The sequence below is a fragment of the Haemaphysalis longicornis genome, unplaced genomic scaffold, assembly GCF_048455015.1.
Source record: "Haemaphysalis longicornis isolate Haplotype H1 unplaced genomic scaffold, Haemaphysalis longicornis Haplotype H1 scaffold_10, whole genome shotgun sequence".
Taxonomy (NCBI): domain Eukaryota; kingdom Metazoa; phylum Arthropoda; class Arachnida; order Ixodida; family Ixodidae; genus Haemaphysalis; species Haemaphysalis longicornis.
Genome location: NW_027526204.1, coordinates 72,801,465 through 72,820,063, shown reverse-complemented (window position 1 = coordinate 72,820,063; position 18,599 = coordinate 72,801,465). Strand labels below are relative to the sequence as shown.

The following is an 18,599-nucleotide window of genomic DNA, read 5'->3' as shown; positions in this document are numbered from 1 at the left end:
TTATAAAAGAATAGCTGCCATAGAATTGAAGCGTGAGAAAGCAACTTAGTATTTAGTTCTCTATATCCGATAATTGGCTTAATCAGTGTTCGAAAGAAAAAGGTTCAACTGTATTTGACAATCGGCTGCTACACCTGTAGCTCTTGTTTCATCAAGACTATCTCAAAACCAATTGTATGACAACTGGCCGATAAGACTACCCCTTCATCATGCCGATTTTCAGTATACTTGTCAAACATTAGTTATGCTCAAAGTAAAGTAGTGCATGTTAGGCAATTATTGTGTGCTCTCCATACATAGGAATTGATGGGAGGAATGTGGTTACACAAAACGGTTGTAACTTATCTTATCGGAACCTCCGCCGAATAAATAGATGACAATTCTAAGACCACAGCTGTTTAAACTTTTAGTTCCGCCGTCGATCGTTACATAAGAAAATACTATGAAAAATACCGAGCTCATGTTAGCGTGGGCCTCGTGAGAAGCGCCCGTAGTCGGCCAGGCTTTCGCATTCATTTGAGCCATGTAAGGAGCTCGCAAAAATACTTAGAAAAAATTGGCACAGCTTGTACTCGAGGTTCTAGGGTGTAGAAACAGTATAGCTGGGGCTCGGCCTAGCTTCTCTCCCACGCTGACAGGGGATCCCAGTAGAGAGGGAGTAGCCGGACCCCAGCAGTGCAAAGCCGTTTTAGATGGCACTGTATAGCAAAGACCACCAAAATACATAAAGTGATTTATTCAGTAGCAATCGTCATCATCCCTTTCGTCCTTGTCTTCCGACGGCACAGCCACGTAGGGCAAATCGTTTTGTAGCACGTCCTCGTCTTGGCAGTCCTCCACTTCTTCGTAAGCTGGTCCTGTGGCCTTCTCCACGCGTGGATTGTTAAGGGATGGCTTGACAGATTCGTCGTCATCGTCTTCGGCTTGGCGGCCCTTTTCTACTCTGATTGCTACACGACGACCACGACGAAGGCGGGACCCACGCGCAAACCTAGACAACGCCGGGCTGTCTCCGCGAGGCACGCGCTCACGTGCACTAGGTTTTCGTTTTGCTAAAGCCACTGCGTAAGGGTCGTGCCAGGCTCCTCGGGTTTTTCTGTGCTCGCCGGACGAATTTGTGTCTCCTTAAATAGCACTGCTGTCAAAAATAGCGTGCCCACGTGGGCGTGTGCCTCGTGAGGAGCGCCCGACGTCGGCCAGCTGGACCTTCGAGAGCACTCTGCCCGGAGTTCGTGGCGTCGTCTCTCGCATCCTCTGCTGCTCGCCCGCTCACGTGCGTTAGCCCCGGATTTGAGAAGCACAGACGCGTTCACGCTGCAGACGCCGAGTTCGCGAAGGCGGTGTCCGCATGTTCTGGCGCGTGCTAACGCGGTATACTTTGGGAGAAATGTGAAAGGCCTGCGGACAAAACTATCCGGGCCTGCCAGTCATAGAGAACTTTTAGCGGCAAGTTCGGGAATTCGTGTGAGGTGGAACAGCAGTGTCTCCGACGAAGGGAAAGAGAGAGAGATAATTTTATTAACAGAAGGTGCCCCTAGTCTGGGACTCCGGGTACGGAGCTGATGGCCGACCCGCCGCGGTGGCTCAGTGGCTAAGGCGTTGCGCTGCTGAGCACGAGGTCGCGGGTTCGATTCCCGGCCGCGGCGGCGCTTTTCTGATGGAGGCGAAAAGCAAAAACGCCCGTGTGTACGAGATTTCGGCGCACGATAAAGATCCCCAGGTGGTCAAAATTAATCCGGAGCCCTCCACTACGGCGCGCCTCATCGCCTGCGTTGCGTCGGCGCGTTAAACCCCACAATCAATCAAATCAACGGAGCTGATGGCCAAGTCTGCCAGTTCCACCAGCTGTCGCTGTCTTAGCGCGTTTGAGTCGCCCAGCCACTCCTCCCACTTGGCGAAAGGCGCATGAGGTATCGGTGGCAGGGCGAGATTTTATGTGCGAGTGAAAAGTGTGACACGTGACCGGTTATTCTTCGCAGTGTGGGCATTGTGGGGTACCCTCCATTTTACGGAATTTGTGTATGATGTCACGAGTGGGAACTGACCTGGTCTGTATTTGTCGAAGTATAGCTGAATGCCGTCATGTTAGTTTAATGTGAGGTGCCGGACACAGTTATCTAACACGTCGGAACCAGCTCTGATGTTTCTCCAGTCTTGCACTACTAGTGCAAGCTGGGTGTTTTAGTAGCCCAGGAAAGACTATCACCTTTAGAATGGGGTGAATACACATATGCCATTTGTGCTCACCCTCGAGCAGGCGCGGAAGTGGCGCCTTTGAAAGGGGCCAAGTTTCTTCGTTGTATTTTTTTTGCTAGCACCACCGGACTAAACTCAGACTTAAACAGCTTCACTGATAACAGCAGGTACAGAAACTTGAGCCTGGTAATGTGCGGTTGTTTCTCGAGTGAAACTAACTAGAGCTTTTTAACCAGTGTGCCGAACGGAAGATAATACCGGTTCAGTTACGATTCTGGTTCAGGCGAAATCATTTCGTTCCGCATAAGTTCCGGTTCGACAAAATCACGTACAGAACCGGTTCGCGAACCGGTTCGATGAGTTGAATTGTCACTGAAATTAGAAAAAAAAACATTTAGTAGTTTAAATCTTAAAACGACCTTCAAATCAATATACAAACAAAAATTCAAAATGCCGCTGTTCCCCAAGGAAAGTGGCGCAATCGCAATGGAAACTTTAAACAATTACAAGATATTAGAAAAACAGATGAAGTGGCGACGATTTACCACCTACTTTTCCGCCCAGACTTTATGTTGTCCTAGCGACTATTCATAAAGGCACCGCCCAGAGATATGATGGTGGGACATATTTTCTGCCCTTTCCTTTTTTGTTTAAATCGCAATCGTCGCTATGGAATCGTTGATCACGCTAACCTTGAAGCCTTAAATTTATGCTTGCGTAATGGCGCGTTCAAATACCAGCGTCTAATACCAATGGCGCCCATTTTTTTTATATTTGTAACACAACAGAAAAATCCTACAACAGGCACATAAATACTAAAAATGAATTAGAATATTTGGTCGCCCTGAATAATTTGTTAGCTGTCACCTTATCGAATGTGTTAGCCACACTTTTGTTAAAAGAAAGCTTTTGTTAACGCTCAGTCACTGCATTATTGCTCTGACCACTGCAATTGCTTTTGCGATAGCTATACCGGATGTGTGCATTACAATCAGTATGTCATCGTACCGCCTGACACCCGCCCATCGTTTGGTGTGCTACATTTCGGAATCTTATAACAGAGTATGCTGTTACAAAATCAAAGGGAAATTTGACGAGCGGAGCGGGAGATGGGACTTTTTTGGGCAGAGGCTCTTTAATTCGTCCACACCAGTACTCCCCTCGTGAACGAGTAGCAGTAGAAGTAATGAAGCGAGTTGGGAAGTCAGTACAAGAGCACCTTCCGAAAAAACGCAGATCTGAGACAGGCAAAACTGCAGAACAAGCCGAAAAGATGATCGCTGGGCGAATGGGGCAGTCTGAAATACCGGCCTGCCTTTCTGCACGTGTCATCTGCTTTTTTACTGTTTCTGCTTCCAGAGAAGGTCGATGGCTGCAGTTTTTTGCCAAAGGATTAGGTGCGCACCTTTACAGTTTTCTATGACATATCTGTTGTTATTTGTATCTGTAAAAAACGAACGGAACTTATCCACTCTACTCTACTCAAAAACTGACCATGGAACTCACTTCCTTCGCATTGATGATACGTTTCGTTTGGAAAGGCAGGGCAAAGAAACGTATAGAGCAATATCCACTGCTTTTTTTACTTATTCGGTTTTCCTTACTTTTCGCGTAAAATTTTAAAACAACATGATTCGCCTTTTCTTTTTTGTTGTTTTCCGTGTAAACACACTTAAAAAAAACTGGCGCATTCGATACCCCGTGCTATATCTATGCTTGGAGTCGAACTTTTAGTTGTAGGCCGGCAGACTTATTTTAACTAGCTGGTGATATTAAACGGGGATTAAAATCTCGACACACGGACGTTCTCGATTTACCTCTACTTCAGAAAAACGGTTGTGGGGAAGGGAGATCGAGGCCACTTGTGGTCAGCAGCAAACGGCTTAGCCACTGAGCAGCTCCTGCGGTCACACTTGTCAAATATTAACAATTTGAAGGTGTTGGACCTTTTAAACAAATTATTAAATGCAAAAACATTTGCACACATCGGGTGTGGGCTTTCGCTGTTGCGCAGTGGAGCACTCCTGCAGCCTGATTGCTCCAATAAAGTCGCAGCTAGGGAAGGGCAAAGTCGTTTTATATCCGCTGCAGGCTACCGAGAATGACATTTCGTTTCGTCAGCTTGTACTACGCTCGCTCTTCGAGCAGCAATAGGCCATTGCAACATTGGTGCTGATGCTTTCCCCTGTTGTTACATAAAGCGTGATAATGTTCAATTGTTTGGAGGGGAAAGTGCGCGAGTGGGCACGAAGTTGATGGTACACGAAAGAAAAAAAAGGCCTAAATTGCATTGACTGTGCAATATCAACAACGGAGGGTCGAACCGTCTTGGCATGAACCGGTAACCGTTATTTCTTTTTTCTGTTCAATTCCGGTTCGGCTTCAGCGTGCTCAAAAAATAACGGTTCTGGTTCGGGATCAGTTCCAGCAAAAATACCGGTTCAGTTCCGGTTTTCGGTTCGGTTCGGTTTCGGTTCGACACCCTCCTTTTAACATGTTCTTAATAGATCATCTGACTGTGTGAACAGAAAGAAATAATCACGCTGCGAGCCGTTGGAGGTGCTCTATTTTTGCAACGTGTTTTGTGTAGTGTGGATCCCATACAAGTTATCCCTACTCGAGTAGAGTGAGTAAAACACTTTATTAAAGGAGAGGCCATGGGGTGGGGGGGTGAGCAAGGGTGAGGGGAAAAGGGGAAGGTCAACGCTCGCACAATGAACACGGTTGCAGTCTTGGGACCCTCATCGCAAAATTAACACATTAAAGTCAGTCAGTCGCACCAAAATACACAGTTCACACATAAATGTACAGCCCACACTATAGACAATGCGGTTCACACTGAAAACAGTGCACGCTGCAGACAGTTCACATTGTAGACAGAACGGGGAAGCCGACCAGGGCGTTACCCCAATTTGTAGAATACTCGGTGATTTCTTCTAGTGTGGCGGGATCGTCCCGGACCCGACTAACATGTACCTGTTCAGTCGCGGGTGCGGGACCTAGAGTTAAAAGCCGGTGGCGATTACGGTTGAATAATGGACAAAGCAAAATTAAGTGGTAAATATTTGATGTGCCTCCACGACTGCAGGGGTGGCAGTCATCGTATTAATGAGCGGTATGCCTCGAACGTTTTTTGTGTGACTGCCTCTGCTTTCTGCGCAGAAAGCTCTTCTAAGGCAACCGTGTCATTACGCCGAGTTTAGTGTGCTTGTCATAATTAGTTTACAGTGAGGTTTCAAACGTGCAGAATTCCGCGACCGGTAAAACGCAAATGAGGATTGGCAGGGTGGCTGGATGCGTCTCATAAACGGTGTGCGAGAAACGCCGGGTTTCGGTCCTCTGAAACGGAACCAATACGAAGGCCGAGCCACGTGGATGCATAATAACGATGTAGTTCTCTTAAGCATGCGTAGAAGACGCGTACATTGCGAAGCACGCCGAAGGTATCGGTGTGCACCTTTTGCACCGAAGCATGCGCAAACAATATATCTGCACATTGCAACTCCGCGCAGTGCACGCTGAAGCCGGTCCAGCCCGCGCGTACGAAAGGACGGCTGGTGGGCCGGCGGAGTTGGTAGAGAAAACGGAGCTCGGAGTATTCCCTATGCTTTTCTGCCCACATTGAAAAGAAGGTGGCCATGAAAAAAATTCAGCGAAGATTGCAGTCACGCCAAAGTCTTGAATAGCGAAGCCATTGTAGGTGAGCATTGCCAAACACATAGTGAAGTTTCAGTATCAGTGTTTATTTGCATAGTTGCGGTCCAAGTAATCGTCGTCATACGCATCGAAGAGGTCGTCGTCTTCTTCGCGGCCACTGGTGGATGCAAAGTCATCCACAGCATTGTAGATTTCCACCAGCTCTTCGTCATCGACCCGATGCAGAGGTGGCGGGATCTGCAAGTCGTCTCTTGAAGCATTGCCTCACTCGTAGCCATGCCTCCAAGACGAGCCTCTCAAAGCGCGACTTCTTCTTTGACCGTGTGCACTACCCGGGGCTTGCCCCTGTCCAGAAGTGCGCAGACGCTGCTGCGTGCGATGTCTCTTGTAGGGTACCAAGCGCATGCGCACGACCGCACGAGGGCCAACGAACCAGGGCGTGCGCTCTTACGTGTCTTACACGTCTTACGTGTCTTTCACGTTCAAGCAAGTGTTGCCACGATGACGGCGGACGCTGCAGTTCTTGTTTTTTTGCTAAAGCCACTGCACGAGCCGTGGACTCGGCAGTCGCCGCGAGACACGCGCCCACGAGCGCTCGGTATTTTTTGGTATTTCTTCCTGCAACGCGGAGCGTACGAGCACTAACAACAGCTGTTCTGTCAAAAGAGGTCCTGGTTTTACCGTTATTTGTGAGGATTGAGTCTATTTGTCAGAAATAGTGAATAAAAGCTCCTCTTGAAGCCGGTACAGTTGCATTGTGCATAGGGCCGTACGGCGGCTCTCCACCGTCACGGCAGCTGTAATGGGAGATAAAAAAAAAGCACTTTATTCAGATTTGAAAGGAAAAGGCTTCGACGGCAGAGGCTAAGAGCCGCCTCATTGTAGGCAGATACTGGTGGCATGCATGATGATGCCCGCAAGGCTTCTATGCTCCTCCAACTTCGTTGCGGTAGACGGCCACTGCACAGGGATGTGAGCCCTAATTGGTGTTTGGGCAGCCTCAGAGGATGTGGGTTGGACCCTGGAGTACTTTGCAGCGTGGAGAATTTTGGGGCGGGTGTATGGTTTTAACGGCAGAGCTGCTTAAGTTTAGCCTCGGTCCGTCGGCGTTGGCCAAAGCGCACGCGATCATGCGCTTCATGAGGAGTGGCCGGCGTAGTGCAGCTCTACTTTCGAAAACACTGCCCAGTGTTCGTGGCATGATCTCTCGCCTCCTCTGCGCCTCGCCAGTTCACGTGCGTTCCCGCCTGAGGTTTGAAGCCCACAGAGAGAGAGAGAGAGAGAGAGAGAGAGAGAGAGAGAGAGAGAGAGAGAGAGAGAGGGAGAGAGAGAGAGAGAGAGAGAGAGAGAGAGAGAGAGAGAGAGAGAGAGAGAGAGAGAGAGAGAGAGAGAGAGAGAGAGAGAGAGAGAGAGAGAGAGAGAGAGAATTTTATTCTGGAACCGTTGGGTCAACGACGAGGGGTGAACGGCGCTCGGAGGTCGCCGATGACCAGGGCTGCTTGTTCAGCGAGTCCTTGCTGGACTTGAAGCACAGAACCGCTCCGTCCGGTTTGGGCGTGATACGAAACCCTGCACACAAAATTATCTGGGCCTCCCAGTCATTGAGAACTTTGAACGGCAAGTCCGGAAATCTGTGTGAGGTGGTACAGCCGGGTCTCCGACGAAGGAAAAGGACCCACCAGCTCCGCTGTTTCTCCATGCCTGGCACAACCAGTGGAAGCTGCGCCAATTTTTTGTAGAGGTGAAGTAGAACTGCCGTGAACAGCGTAATGGTTTGCGCTTGTCGAATAGTTCCTGCCGGATCAGTCTGGGGTGAAGTGACGGCAAAATCCTCGTATCCAATAAAGAGGCCTTGAGCGTGAGGGTTCCGGACTTGGCCACTGTTGTAGCGACCCCGAAGAAGAGTTTCGCGGGAGCGCAGGTCAGCTCCTTCATTCCACGACATACGACTGTGCCAAGGAATCCAGAACACCTTAACTGGTCCTTTGATTGCAGAAAAAATGGGTGTCGCGTTCGAATGGCTGGTAATTTGGCCCAAAAGATCAAACGCTTTTTTCGAATAGATATAAATATTCGGGATTCAGCTAGGGTTGGAAGGATGAGCTGCTGCAAGGGCTATTGCGAGAGCTCCGGGTGTCACTGTTCGCTTACCCTTTGGTGGTCACGTACCGAGTCGCACACGCGTTGCATTTTTTGGCCCTGTCTGTGGAAACATGCTTTTGTCCGGTTCCTTTGCGACCTTTTTTGCAAAAATTGCTGGCTGTTATTTTTCGACCGGCTGGGGTTTTTTTTTTTTTTTGCCACGGGCAAATGCAGTGAAAATGTGGCTAGGTTGCTCGCCCTCGCCGGCGGTGTACGCGGCAACACGTGCTTCTCTGAACGCTCTGTGGTTGGTCCTTTATCTGAGGCCGATCCTCAGCTTCGCGAAGGAGAGGAATGCAAGGGTAACGCCTTTTTAACCATACACATATAAATATTTCGATTTTTTTCTGTTCTTCATCAGACAAAAAACAAAAAGTATTGTAGGATGGAAGAACAATACGTTTACGTTCCATGCAAAGGGAGGGGTCGCAGTCACAAAAAAAAAGTACGGCTGATAGGTCTACTTAAGCTAAAGTGAGGTACGATGAAAAGACCAGTGCGCAAGTTTGATCCTATGGATAGCTCCTAAAATCGGCGTTTCTAGGTTTTGAAATTAATTTACTAGTGCTAAAAAGGGTGTTAGGCGGGGCCCTCTATTGTTAGTTCCTTGAGGTTGACTGACGTCCTTACAGGTTTTATATTTCTCCTAATTCGGGTTCTTTATTGTAACCACTTTGTTTGGCACGTGACAAAGGGAAGTCCCAATCAGGAGCGATGTATTATCTGCAGCTCCATTCGGGTATACAATATGCGCCTTGGGAAGATTCTTTAACTAGTGCAGACGCTGTTTCAGATTTGTATACCGCATTCTTGATTTACTTACCACAACAAATTGTAACTGACAAGCATTATCTTCGTTAAATAGAATGTGTGAAGTGCTGAATTTTTGTGTTCAATACCGGACACATCCCAATATACCGCTTTACACAAGAGACAGTTTGATCAATGATATCTCCCACACGTGGCTGGCAGTTGCTTGCGATATGCTGCATGCGGAAAGTTAACGTAACATGCTAGTTCACATCATTGGCGTCACTGCTCTGTAAGTGATTCAGGGCACCCTTACAAGCGAATGGGTCGAACCTTAAATAACACATGGTTTGCAAAGCCATGTCTCTGCTCTCGTTCAAATTGACTACACGGTTGAGAAAGCGAAACTGTGTCGGTTATATCAACAATTTTTCTCCATCTGCCGTTGCTAGAACACTACCGTCGAGTCACGCAAACCCGAGGCACCGCGCCCCACCACAAGAGCCCACATTCTGGCCCCCCACCCTCTACTTCTCCAAATTCCGCTTCTGCGAGGCTCCGGGCGCCCTCTATCATATGTAGTGAGGCTTCGATGAGGACCCCCATCTCCACCTTGCCCTTCCCCTCCCTTGAGTATTGGGAGAGAACACTGTCCAGCTGGGACCCTGACGACCAGCTTTGGCTGGTGCAGCGAGCCCAAGAAGCCGGACAGTCTCAAGGGGTCCTGAATAGGGATTCTTCTCAAGGCTACCGTAGAGACGTTTATTCCTCTTACTCCTCTCCGGCTGCGTTTTTTTTTCTTGTGACTTGGGCAGCGTTATAGCACCTCAGCAGCGTTCTTCTCTTCGAGTGCAATGTTCGTCCCTTATGGGACCAGTCCTCATTAGCGCCCTGGTCTTGTTTGTGGTTACGTTTTTCGTTAGGTATGCATCCGTGCTCAAGCCCCTCCTGGCTCCTGGCTTCTCGTACGGCATGTGGACACCTGTCTACGACGCCCCCTGGTACACGGGTAAGTGCACCGGCGTTGCGTTTGTTCTAAATACAAAGTTTACTATACAACAGGGTTGCCAGTCAGGGAAGGAGTTACATTGGTTACTTAAAAAGTAACAGCATTTCGTGCAAATTTTGGTCATTTCGCAGCGCCCATTAAAAGGCGGCTCGTTGTCGCGGCCGTATAGCTACACGAACTACGCAGTCGCCCTCAGTAACCGTAACATCAAAGGCAGTGAGGAAGGGGGCGACCGAGTTAAGAACTACAACGGTTGATCGTGGCTTACTAAGCCGCGGACATACCTCGGAACAACTGAACCAGGTTTCCTCCCTTCCTAAACACATTGGCGGCCATTTAAAAATTGCCGTGGTTGTTACCGCTCTCCGCACATATTACTATCTTATTTTCTCAAGCATGCGTGCGCATTTCCCTTTTTGAGCCTCTATAGGCTGTTTTACGGGTGCTTTTTTTTACTTTCTATCATTTTTATTTGTATTTTTTGAGGAGACTACTCTGAGGTATTACATAAGGGGGGGATACGCAGGAAAATACAACATTTTAACACATTAGTTTTAGCAACACAGGTGAGTTGTAACCTTTGCTACGAAGGTTGATGGGCAAGTGGTTGAATTAATGGAGAAAGGAAGGTCGTTCTAATCTTTGGCTTCGTGGGAAAAAAAAGCGGAAAAAATAGCAGTTGTGGTACGATGACGGGAGACTTATAGTGAATGGTCGCTGCGATGTGAAATGTATGTCGGGGGGAAGCTGTAAGGGTTTAAATTGAGGGAAGAATGAACAAGTTTATGAAAGAGGAAAAGGGTGGCGATACGGCGGCGAACTGAGAGTTGTGATAAACCGAATGCTCCTTTCAAGGATGAAACACTGATGTCGTACGGGTACAGGGAGTGAATGAATGGGGGCGGCGCGATTTTTTACGCATTCTAAGTCGTTCGTTATTAGGAGAAAAGCTCTTCTTTATATATTAAAAGATACGATTCACAATTCGCTACTATCACGCCGAAACGGAGCCACGGAGGGGCGTGCGCGAAGGCCTCCGCATAAAAACTTCACTGACAGTTTTGGAAGGCGGATTAAGATTACAGCGTTGGAAGACACGTTTAATTTGACTGCCAAACTTGCCTGAACAGGGTAACGAGGTTTTTAAGTTTCAACTTATCGCCAAACGCCACACGCGACGCCACCGCTCCTGGCACACGCACTAGAACAGACCGGCAGGGATGCTCCACCTTGCCGACACTCAGCTTCCGGCTGCACCTTGCGCGCCTAATGTTGAACTGCTTTAAAACCTAAACCTCGCGCTCTCGAATCACGAATTTAGTGACTTTGCCAACGGTGGCAGCACTTTCGTTATCGTCCAGGAACGCTATCTCTGCCTCCACACTTGCTGTCTTACTTGCTCACAAGCTTCAAACCAACACTTTCCCCCACGCAATCCGGCTCCATTCTATGTACCCTGTACTGTGCAGAATGCCACTTTTTCAGTCAACCAGGCACCGTGTCTCACATCATCATAGGGTGCGCACAAAACCCAAATCTTCCCCCTTTCTTCTCTCCCTTCCCTCTCTCTCTCAGCTCTTAGTGAACCTGTCAACCAGAAGCCCAGATTGTTTTCGCGTCCAGATTACAGACTGCCCGATTGTCTTACGGATCCCTGGATAGAGGACAGTCCAAAGCTCCGTGACACTCGAGGGCACGCTCACCGAGAACAGCTCAATAAATGTTTCCACCATCACCACCACCATAACCTCAACAGGGTTGGTGGAGAGAGTATCATCCGCACATCATCACTTGGACGCGCAACGCTTGATATTCATCATCGTGGTTTGAAGACCCTCCTCGGTTTCGGGCTGCTGCTTGCCAATTAAAGGGCCTTCTCGCCTTCAACAAAGCCGTCTCGCCAAAGCCTCTCAATGTATATATATATATATATATATATATATATATATATATGTGTGTGTGTGTGTGTGTGTGTGTGTGTGTGTGTGTGTGTGTGTGTCAGCTCATCTCCAGATATGTCTACATGGGGAATCGAATTTTCTGCATTTTTCCAGCTCCCCCACGAAGTGCAGACGAGACCACGTTACGGGAGCATTTCGGTAAGATTGCATTTTCTTTTGCACTGTTCCCCTGCGGAATAAAAACTCTTCGAAGGAGGCGGACTTTCGCTGTTAGTATATTTCGAGGCCATCGTGCGGAAGGTTTTTATTTCGCTAGAAATTTGGGAGCCAAAATAAGGGAAGTGTGGAAATTTTGGAGCTTAATATTTATCGTACCTCGGGTACTTTTTGACGTTCATAAGTGTGTCCACTTTAAGAACAGGCGTACATCAACCTGTGCTCGAAATTAAAAACTACTAGAGTTCTATAAAATAATCTTCACTCCTTGAAGCAACGTCCGCATGAAGCAACTCTGGGGGGTGGAGTAGCCTCTTGTTCCGCACCAAGGGCGTTATAACAAATAATAAGTCACCTCAGCGAGAATAAAAGAAAATGTGAAGCATCTATGTTCTGCATCAAATACGTACACTAGATGTTATTAATTTTTGCCTCTTTAGATAGAGTGAGTATATGACAGCCCAGCTTATTGCCACGAGCTTTCACTGAAGTCAAACCATATTCGCAACGAGCGAATGATGACGCCCGCACAAGTAGGAGTTTACCGTGAAGGCCCGGTCGGGGATTTTCGCTCGAATTTTTCCAAAGCTGGACCGTAGTTTTTCACCGCTTTGCCATGCATCACGTCCCCAGGTTTCCGTCAACCTCATGAACAAGCACGGTCTCGTAAAGGCTATTCAACAATGCACCATATTCACATAATCAATCAGGCGATAGAGAAAGGCGCGGAGTATTTTCAATCCCAATATATAGTCTTCATAGAATATGAGAAAGCATTTGACTTGGTCGACACCTCAGCAGTCACTGAGGCATTGCCGAATCAGGGTGCAGACGGCCACTACGCAAGTATACTATTGTATATCTACAATGGGTCCACAGCTACAATCGTCCTGTTTTATGAGAGCAGAAAAATACCTATAAGGAAGGGCGTCAGACAATGAGACACAATCTATCGAATTTTATTCGCACCATATTTACAACAGGTATTCAGAACATTGGATTGGGAACAGGTGGGCGTAAGGGTTAATGGAGAATACCGCAGTAACCTCAGATTTGCTGATGACGTTGCCTTGCTAAGTCACTTGTGCGACGAATTGCAAAGTATGCTTACCGCACTGGATGAGCAGAGAAGAATCGTGGGCCTGAGAATTAATATGCAAAAAACTAAAGTAATGCTCAGTAGCGTCAGGAGAGCACAGCGGCTTGAGATAGGTGGCGAGGCAGTGGAAGCGGTAAACGAATATATCTACTTACGCCGAGTAGCGACCCAGGACCCCAACCATGAGGCAGAGATAATTAGAAGGATAAGAATGGCGTGGAGTGCATTGGACAGGCATTCTCAGACCATTGGCCCTGAAGAAGAAAGTGTATGACAGGTGTATGTTACCGGTACTCACCTACGGGGCAGAAACTTGGAGGCTCACTAAGAGGGTTCAACTTAAATTGAGAGCGACTTAGCGAGCAATGAAACGGAAGATAATAGGTGTAACATTAAGGGTCAAGAAGAGAGCGGAGTGGGTGAGGGAACAAGCGCGTGTTAAGGACATATTAGTAGAAATTAAGAAGAATAAATGGACGTGGGCAGGGCACGTAATGCGAAGGCAAGATAACCGTTGGTCATTAAGGGTAACAGAGTGGATCCCTAGAGAAGGCAAGCATGGCAGGGGGCGGCAGAAAGTTAGATGGACAGATGAGATCACGAAGTTTGCGGGGATAAATTGGTCGCAGTTAGAACAGGACCGGCATAATTGGAGATCTATGGGAGAGGCTCTTGCACTGCAGGGCGTAGATAGGCGGGCGATGATGTCACCGGCACATTAACGAATTCCGGTTACCACATCACCAAAAAAGCACGTCTGCTTGGCTGATAGTGCGGGTGGCGCCTGGCAGCCTTGTTTAATAAGGCGAAGCATAGTACGCTTACGGGAACCACAATCCGCGTGCTGCTTTTAGCCGTACCATCTTATCGTAGCCAGCTAAAAAAAGACCTGCGGGCAAAGCGTTCAGCGCACATGGAGTTCCCTTCCGCATTGGCGCTCGGCCATCCCGACGTCCGCATCTGGGCGACGGTTTGTTGTCTGTGCTGTATGTTTAGAAATAACAATAGATGTCACGCCTTGTGCGATTAGTAGGAATGATCAAGTGGGACAGTACCGATGGCAGAATGTCGAAGTTTTGCAACGTACGCGCGCCGCCGAAACGGAGGAGCGTGTATTTTGGCGTTGAGTATATCTTTCTTGTGTTTAAACTTGTGGCATGGTCCGGTAAAATGCGGGATGGTGTCCGTCGCAGCTCCGCATTTGATTTGTCTGGTGATGTACCGCTGCTAGGGACGGCCATTCTGTGCCCGCTCAATGCAATGGCCCGGACATGTGTTTGAAACAGGGTCGTAACGTTGACGCTTCAAACACGTGGGTCTAGTTCGGGGTGTACGGTCTGGTTTTGGTTGTCGGTTCTGCCTTTGTTTCTGTAAAGTTTTGTTTTAAGTAAAGGCTCCTTTATTAGATTCTTGTTGACTGGATAATTGCAATCTATAAGTACAACGTGTCTTGCAATGCAATTTCTATGGCGCGTTATCATGATGCGTTAAACAAATACTTCCTACTCTCATAGGATTTTCAAGAGGTCAATTTCCATGTGATTCGTGAGCTAATTATTCATAGTAAACCCTTAAACTTCGGTTTTTTGTTATATTTATTTACCAGACCTCTCATTTCCTGCGCGTTTATAGATAGTTAGCAGATTGCCAATTTCGGTGTGTTTGAGGAGGTTATGGACTTCGACGACGACACCTCCGGAAATGTTGTTTTGCGTTGAACGGTTCCGGTACGGTAACGTCTACCGTCTGGACGCCACCGCGCATGCGCAGAACCCTACCGTAAGCCGGAGCCACTTGGCCGGGCCGTACCGAGACGTACCGTATCCGTCGTTCCAAACCAGACGGCCGCTTTGGAAGCGTTTGGTAGACGTGCGCTTGGCTCACGCATAGTCGAACGGATTGTAAATATGAGATCGTTTAAGAAAAATGAGGTTGCAACAAGTGAAATACGCGCAATTCTGACAGCTCAAGCAGCAAGCGAAGCACGGTCCCGACCCAACCGCCGTGGATTGTGTCGTCGAGCGACGCATGTACGATAGCTTCTTTTAGGTTAAATAAAGGCGATCTGGCTACATAACTAGTATTAACCCGACATGGGGCCCGTCTACAAATCGGTGCGTGAGGAACAGGCGGTATCAGCGCGAGGGGCTGTCAAATACAACGAAAAACTAGAAGCAGCCAGCCGTTTGTACTGAGAGCCCAGCTTGACCGTTAGGCGCCACCTGTTGAGATGGCGTAGAAGTGAAATGCCCGCTTCATGTTCACGCAGTCGCTAGTTCGAATCTGCGTAGGGGCGTTGAATATATATATTGGTCGCGGGTTCGATTCCCGGCCGCGGCGGCCGCTTTTCTCATGGAGGCGAAAAGCAAAAACGCCCGTGTGTACGAGATTTCGGCGCACGATAAAGATCCCCAGGTGGTCAAAATTAATCCGGAGCCCTCCACTACGGCGCGCCTCATCGCCTGCGTTGCGTCGGCGCGTTAAAACCCCACAATCAATCAATATATATATTTTTAATTCTGCCTTTAGCTCTTTTGATATCTGAAACCAAATATTTCAGCACAGGAAACGCCACAGACTCACGAAGAATTGCCAAACGACGTACAACCCAAGTCGCTCCTAGTCACGGTAGCATGTCCGGTAGTTACGGTCTGCTATAACTCTAAAAACGAGCCTTCCCGTTACGGCCGGTAACGGGTGCCCCGTACCGTACGGGAACCGTTTTTCCGATCTGCTATAACTCTCTACTGACTGAACTCGATTTACTTAATCATTTGAAATTAGATAAGGTTTTTTTTTTCTTTTGTGAAGGGCACTGCAAGTGGGCAGGGTGGGGGAGAAAGTACTTTGTTGATGACCTTATTGGGGGCGCAATGTTTCTTGGGGGTGTTGGAAAATACCATATGGCATGGTATAAAACATCATGAGGTCACGAAGTTAAAGACTAAGCAATAGTCTTGAAGAAAAGAATTCCCCCACATTTCCCCGAAGGGGAGCATGAGGAAGTGCGAATGCACGGGTGATGCTATGAGGGGGAGTTTGTTGAAATTTGGTGGCATTTGCCCGTTAGTAACATTAACACCCCCGCGTGATCACGCTCGGGTCGCGACAGCCTCGCCTTTAAACCCTCGCGCAGCGCGACGGCAGGCGAACGAAGCGGGAGAGAAGGCGAGAGCGCGCAATGACAGGCGAGTGAAAGGGGAGAGGAGGCGAGAACGCGCAACGGCAGGCGGGCGAAGGGGGAGAGGGAGGCGAGAACGCGCAAACGGCAGGCGAGCGAAGGAGAGACGGAGGCGAGAGCGCGCAAACGGCAGGCGAGCGAAGGGGAGAGGAGGCGAGAGCGCGTGACGTCACGGCGAGCGGAAGGGGAGAGGAGGCGAGAGCGCGCGACGTCACGTGGCGTACTACGTCATGGCGCCGTTGCTACGCACGCTCTCCCCTCCGCTCCGCGCCGTTGCTAAGGGCGAGGAGGCGCGCGCGCGATAACACCTGCGGCTGAAGACGGACGGCGGCAGAAGCGTGACTCAGGGTAGCGTAAGAAGTGCATTCGCACTTAAAACAAGATTAGTGAAGCAAATTTCTGCTCCCCTGACAACTAAAAGAATACTCAGGAGGCGAAGCAGCAGTCCACAAAGTGACGGGCGCAGGCGAGGGTCAGCAAATTGAATACCACCGCGGCTGCCCAGGCAGTACTTATCTTTCGGCGCGGTTGTTTCTCGAAACGTCGAATTACAACAAGATCAAAAACGAATGTTCTAGGCTAGTGACGTCAGGGCCAAACGCTCTCACCATTAAAATAAGACAGCCGATGCGGCATTCAAAGAAAAAGATATACGCACTTTCCTTGAAACAGTGATAATACAGCCTGGCGCCGCCGGATGGTGAAAACAAAAGAGGAGTATACAAACAATGAATGCTTCGTGGCAATAGGTATCCAGCCGAATGTGCTTAACGTGTTGCTCTGCAAGGTCCCACCGTTTCTTGCCTGCTGGACGGATAAGCCGGAGCTTGACGGCCCTTGTTCGAGGCTTCTACCCTTCACCTCAAAGCGCATCACCACGCAGGGTATCGGGGTTCGGAATTAGCGCCCAAGGTGCTGGCAAACAATTTCACAACGATGTCTTGTAGATTAGCTTGAAACCTTTCAACTGTGCAGCGTGTCTCTTCGGTCTTAAAATTTTTGTGTAGCATGTGGTGATTTTTTCATGAAGTGTTTTTGTTTGCAAGCAGCCCATGGAACGCGCATTGCAGATTGCCTGTCGTTGCGTTGAAGTCTGCTCCTTAGGGATTTCCGATTACTTTTGGATGGGTAAAACAGAGTTGTAACTGACTTAATTTCATTTACTTAATCATTAGAAATTCAGAAAGTTTTTTTTTATTTTGTGAACGGCACTGTAAGTGAGCGGCACTGCAAGTAAGCGGCACTGCAAGTGGGCCCGTTAATAACAGGCACCTTTGAACACGCCATGGCAGTGAAACCTTAATATTCCCAAGATGGAGAAAATGTTCCCCTCACAGTCAAATCATGCTGTAATTGCTCGCTAGATGCTAAGTTCTCTTTGTCCATACAAAGTGGTCTGAAAAGGTCTTCCTACCTTGAAATTTGCACATAAAATAGTTAATACCAAGGTTACCCGCCAGAAAGAAGGAGAAATACTGTGGAGACACGTTTTAGTGGCTTTCTTGAATACATGTAACGCGCCTTCTGTTTCAGGGGACTTCGCGAAGGTCGTCCTGGTCGACAGCCAATCAAAGTCCCACCCGGTCTTCCTCAGTGGTAGCGCTCCTGTCACGTTTTGCCTCTGGCGCTTGACGGCGTAAAAGACACTGTTCTCACGTGCAAAATAAACATCTGGAAACAAATGTATTGGCGTGCTAATAGATCACCAATGACTGCGACAAGACAACGCAGCTGGCGACGCTTGGATGCCCATTTGACTATCCAATTCTTTCCCTTTTTACTCTTATCCTTACCGCTAGTGGACCAGCGACCTCAGTTACCAACATATAAAAAGTCATTGGAACTATAACCATAAATCTATACAAAAACATAACACAAAATAAAAAATAAGTGAATGACACGAGTTCTCATGATGTAGCGGATAACGACGCAAAGCGAACAACGGCAAGTGCTGCCATGGCAATGGTGAGTTACTGTGATGGAAGTTCAAATACGATGTGCAATAAAACGCATGAAGGTAAACATTAGCCATAGAAATTAGGGCATAGTTAAAAGGATGAATCTAGCCATCTAAAAAACCTTGCCACTTAGTCACTGGCTTGCGTCAGGTCACGGTGTCTTCGTCTGCAGCAGCAGTTTTTGCGCGTTGGAAGGAATTGATACAGCGTTTTAAGATTGCTCACACGACGCCGTTTGGTCAATTTACGAGAAGCGTTCCGCACCATTTCTCGTGAAAATCCTCGGCATTGGACTATGTTCCGCGGCTGCAAACCAGCACTGCAAGTACTAGGGTACCGTATGAAGCGAGGTGCATATGACAAGCTGACCACTCGTGTGACTATCCTATTAAAGATTTTAGTGCCACGGTGGTACTTCAGGGCATACCAAGTCAATGTGGCATCGTTGGAAACGAGTTCCCGGATGCATAAGCACAGCAGGCACACCACA

General features: G+C 48.3%; 1 protein-coding gene across 1 annotated transcript in view; it reads left to right on the top strand.

Annotated features, from left to right (window-relative positions):
- Positions 1 to 17,824, top strand: part of LOC144157791 (putative thiopurine S-methyltransferase) — a 33,195-nt gene extending 15,371 nt beyond the window's left edge. Inside the window, exons 6-8 of the mRNA XM_077688550.1 lie at positions 9,669 to 9,754; positions 11,809 to 11,853; positions 17,685 to 17,824. Coding sequence (XP_077544676.1) covers positions 9,669 to 9,754; positions 11,809 to 11,853; positions 17,685 to 17,791 — 238 coding nt within the window. The 3' untranslated portion in view covers positions 17,792 to 17,824. The remainder of the gene's footprint in view (positions 1 to 9,668; positions 9,755 to 11,808; positions 11,854 to 17,684) is intronic.
- The last annotated feature ends 775 nt before the right edge of the window (positions 17,825 to 18,599 follow it).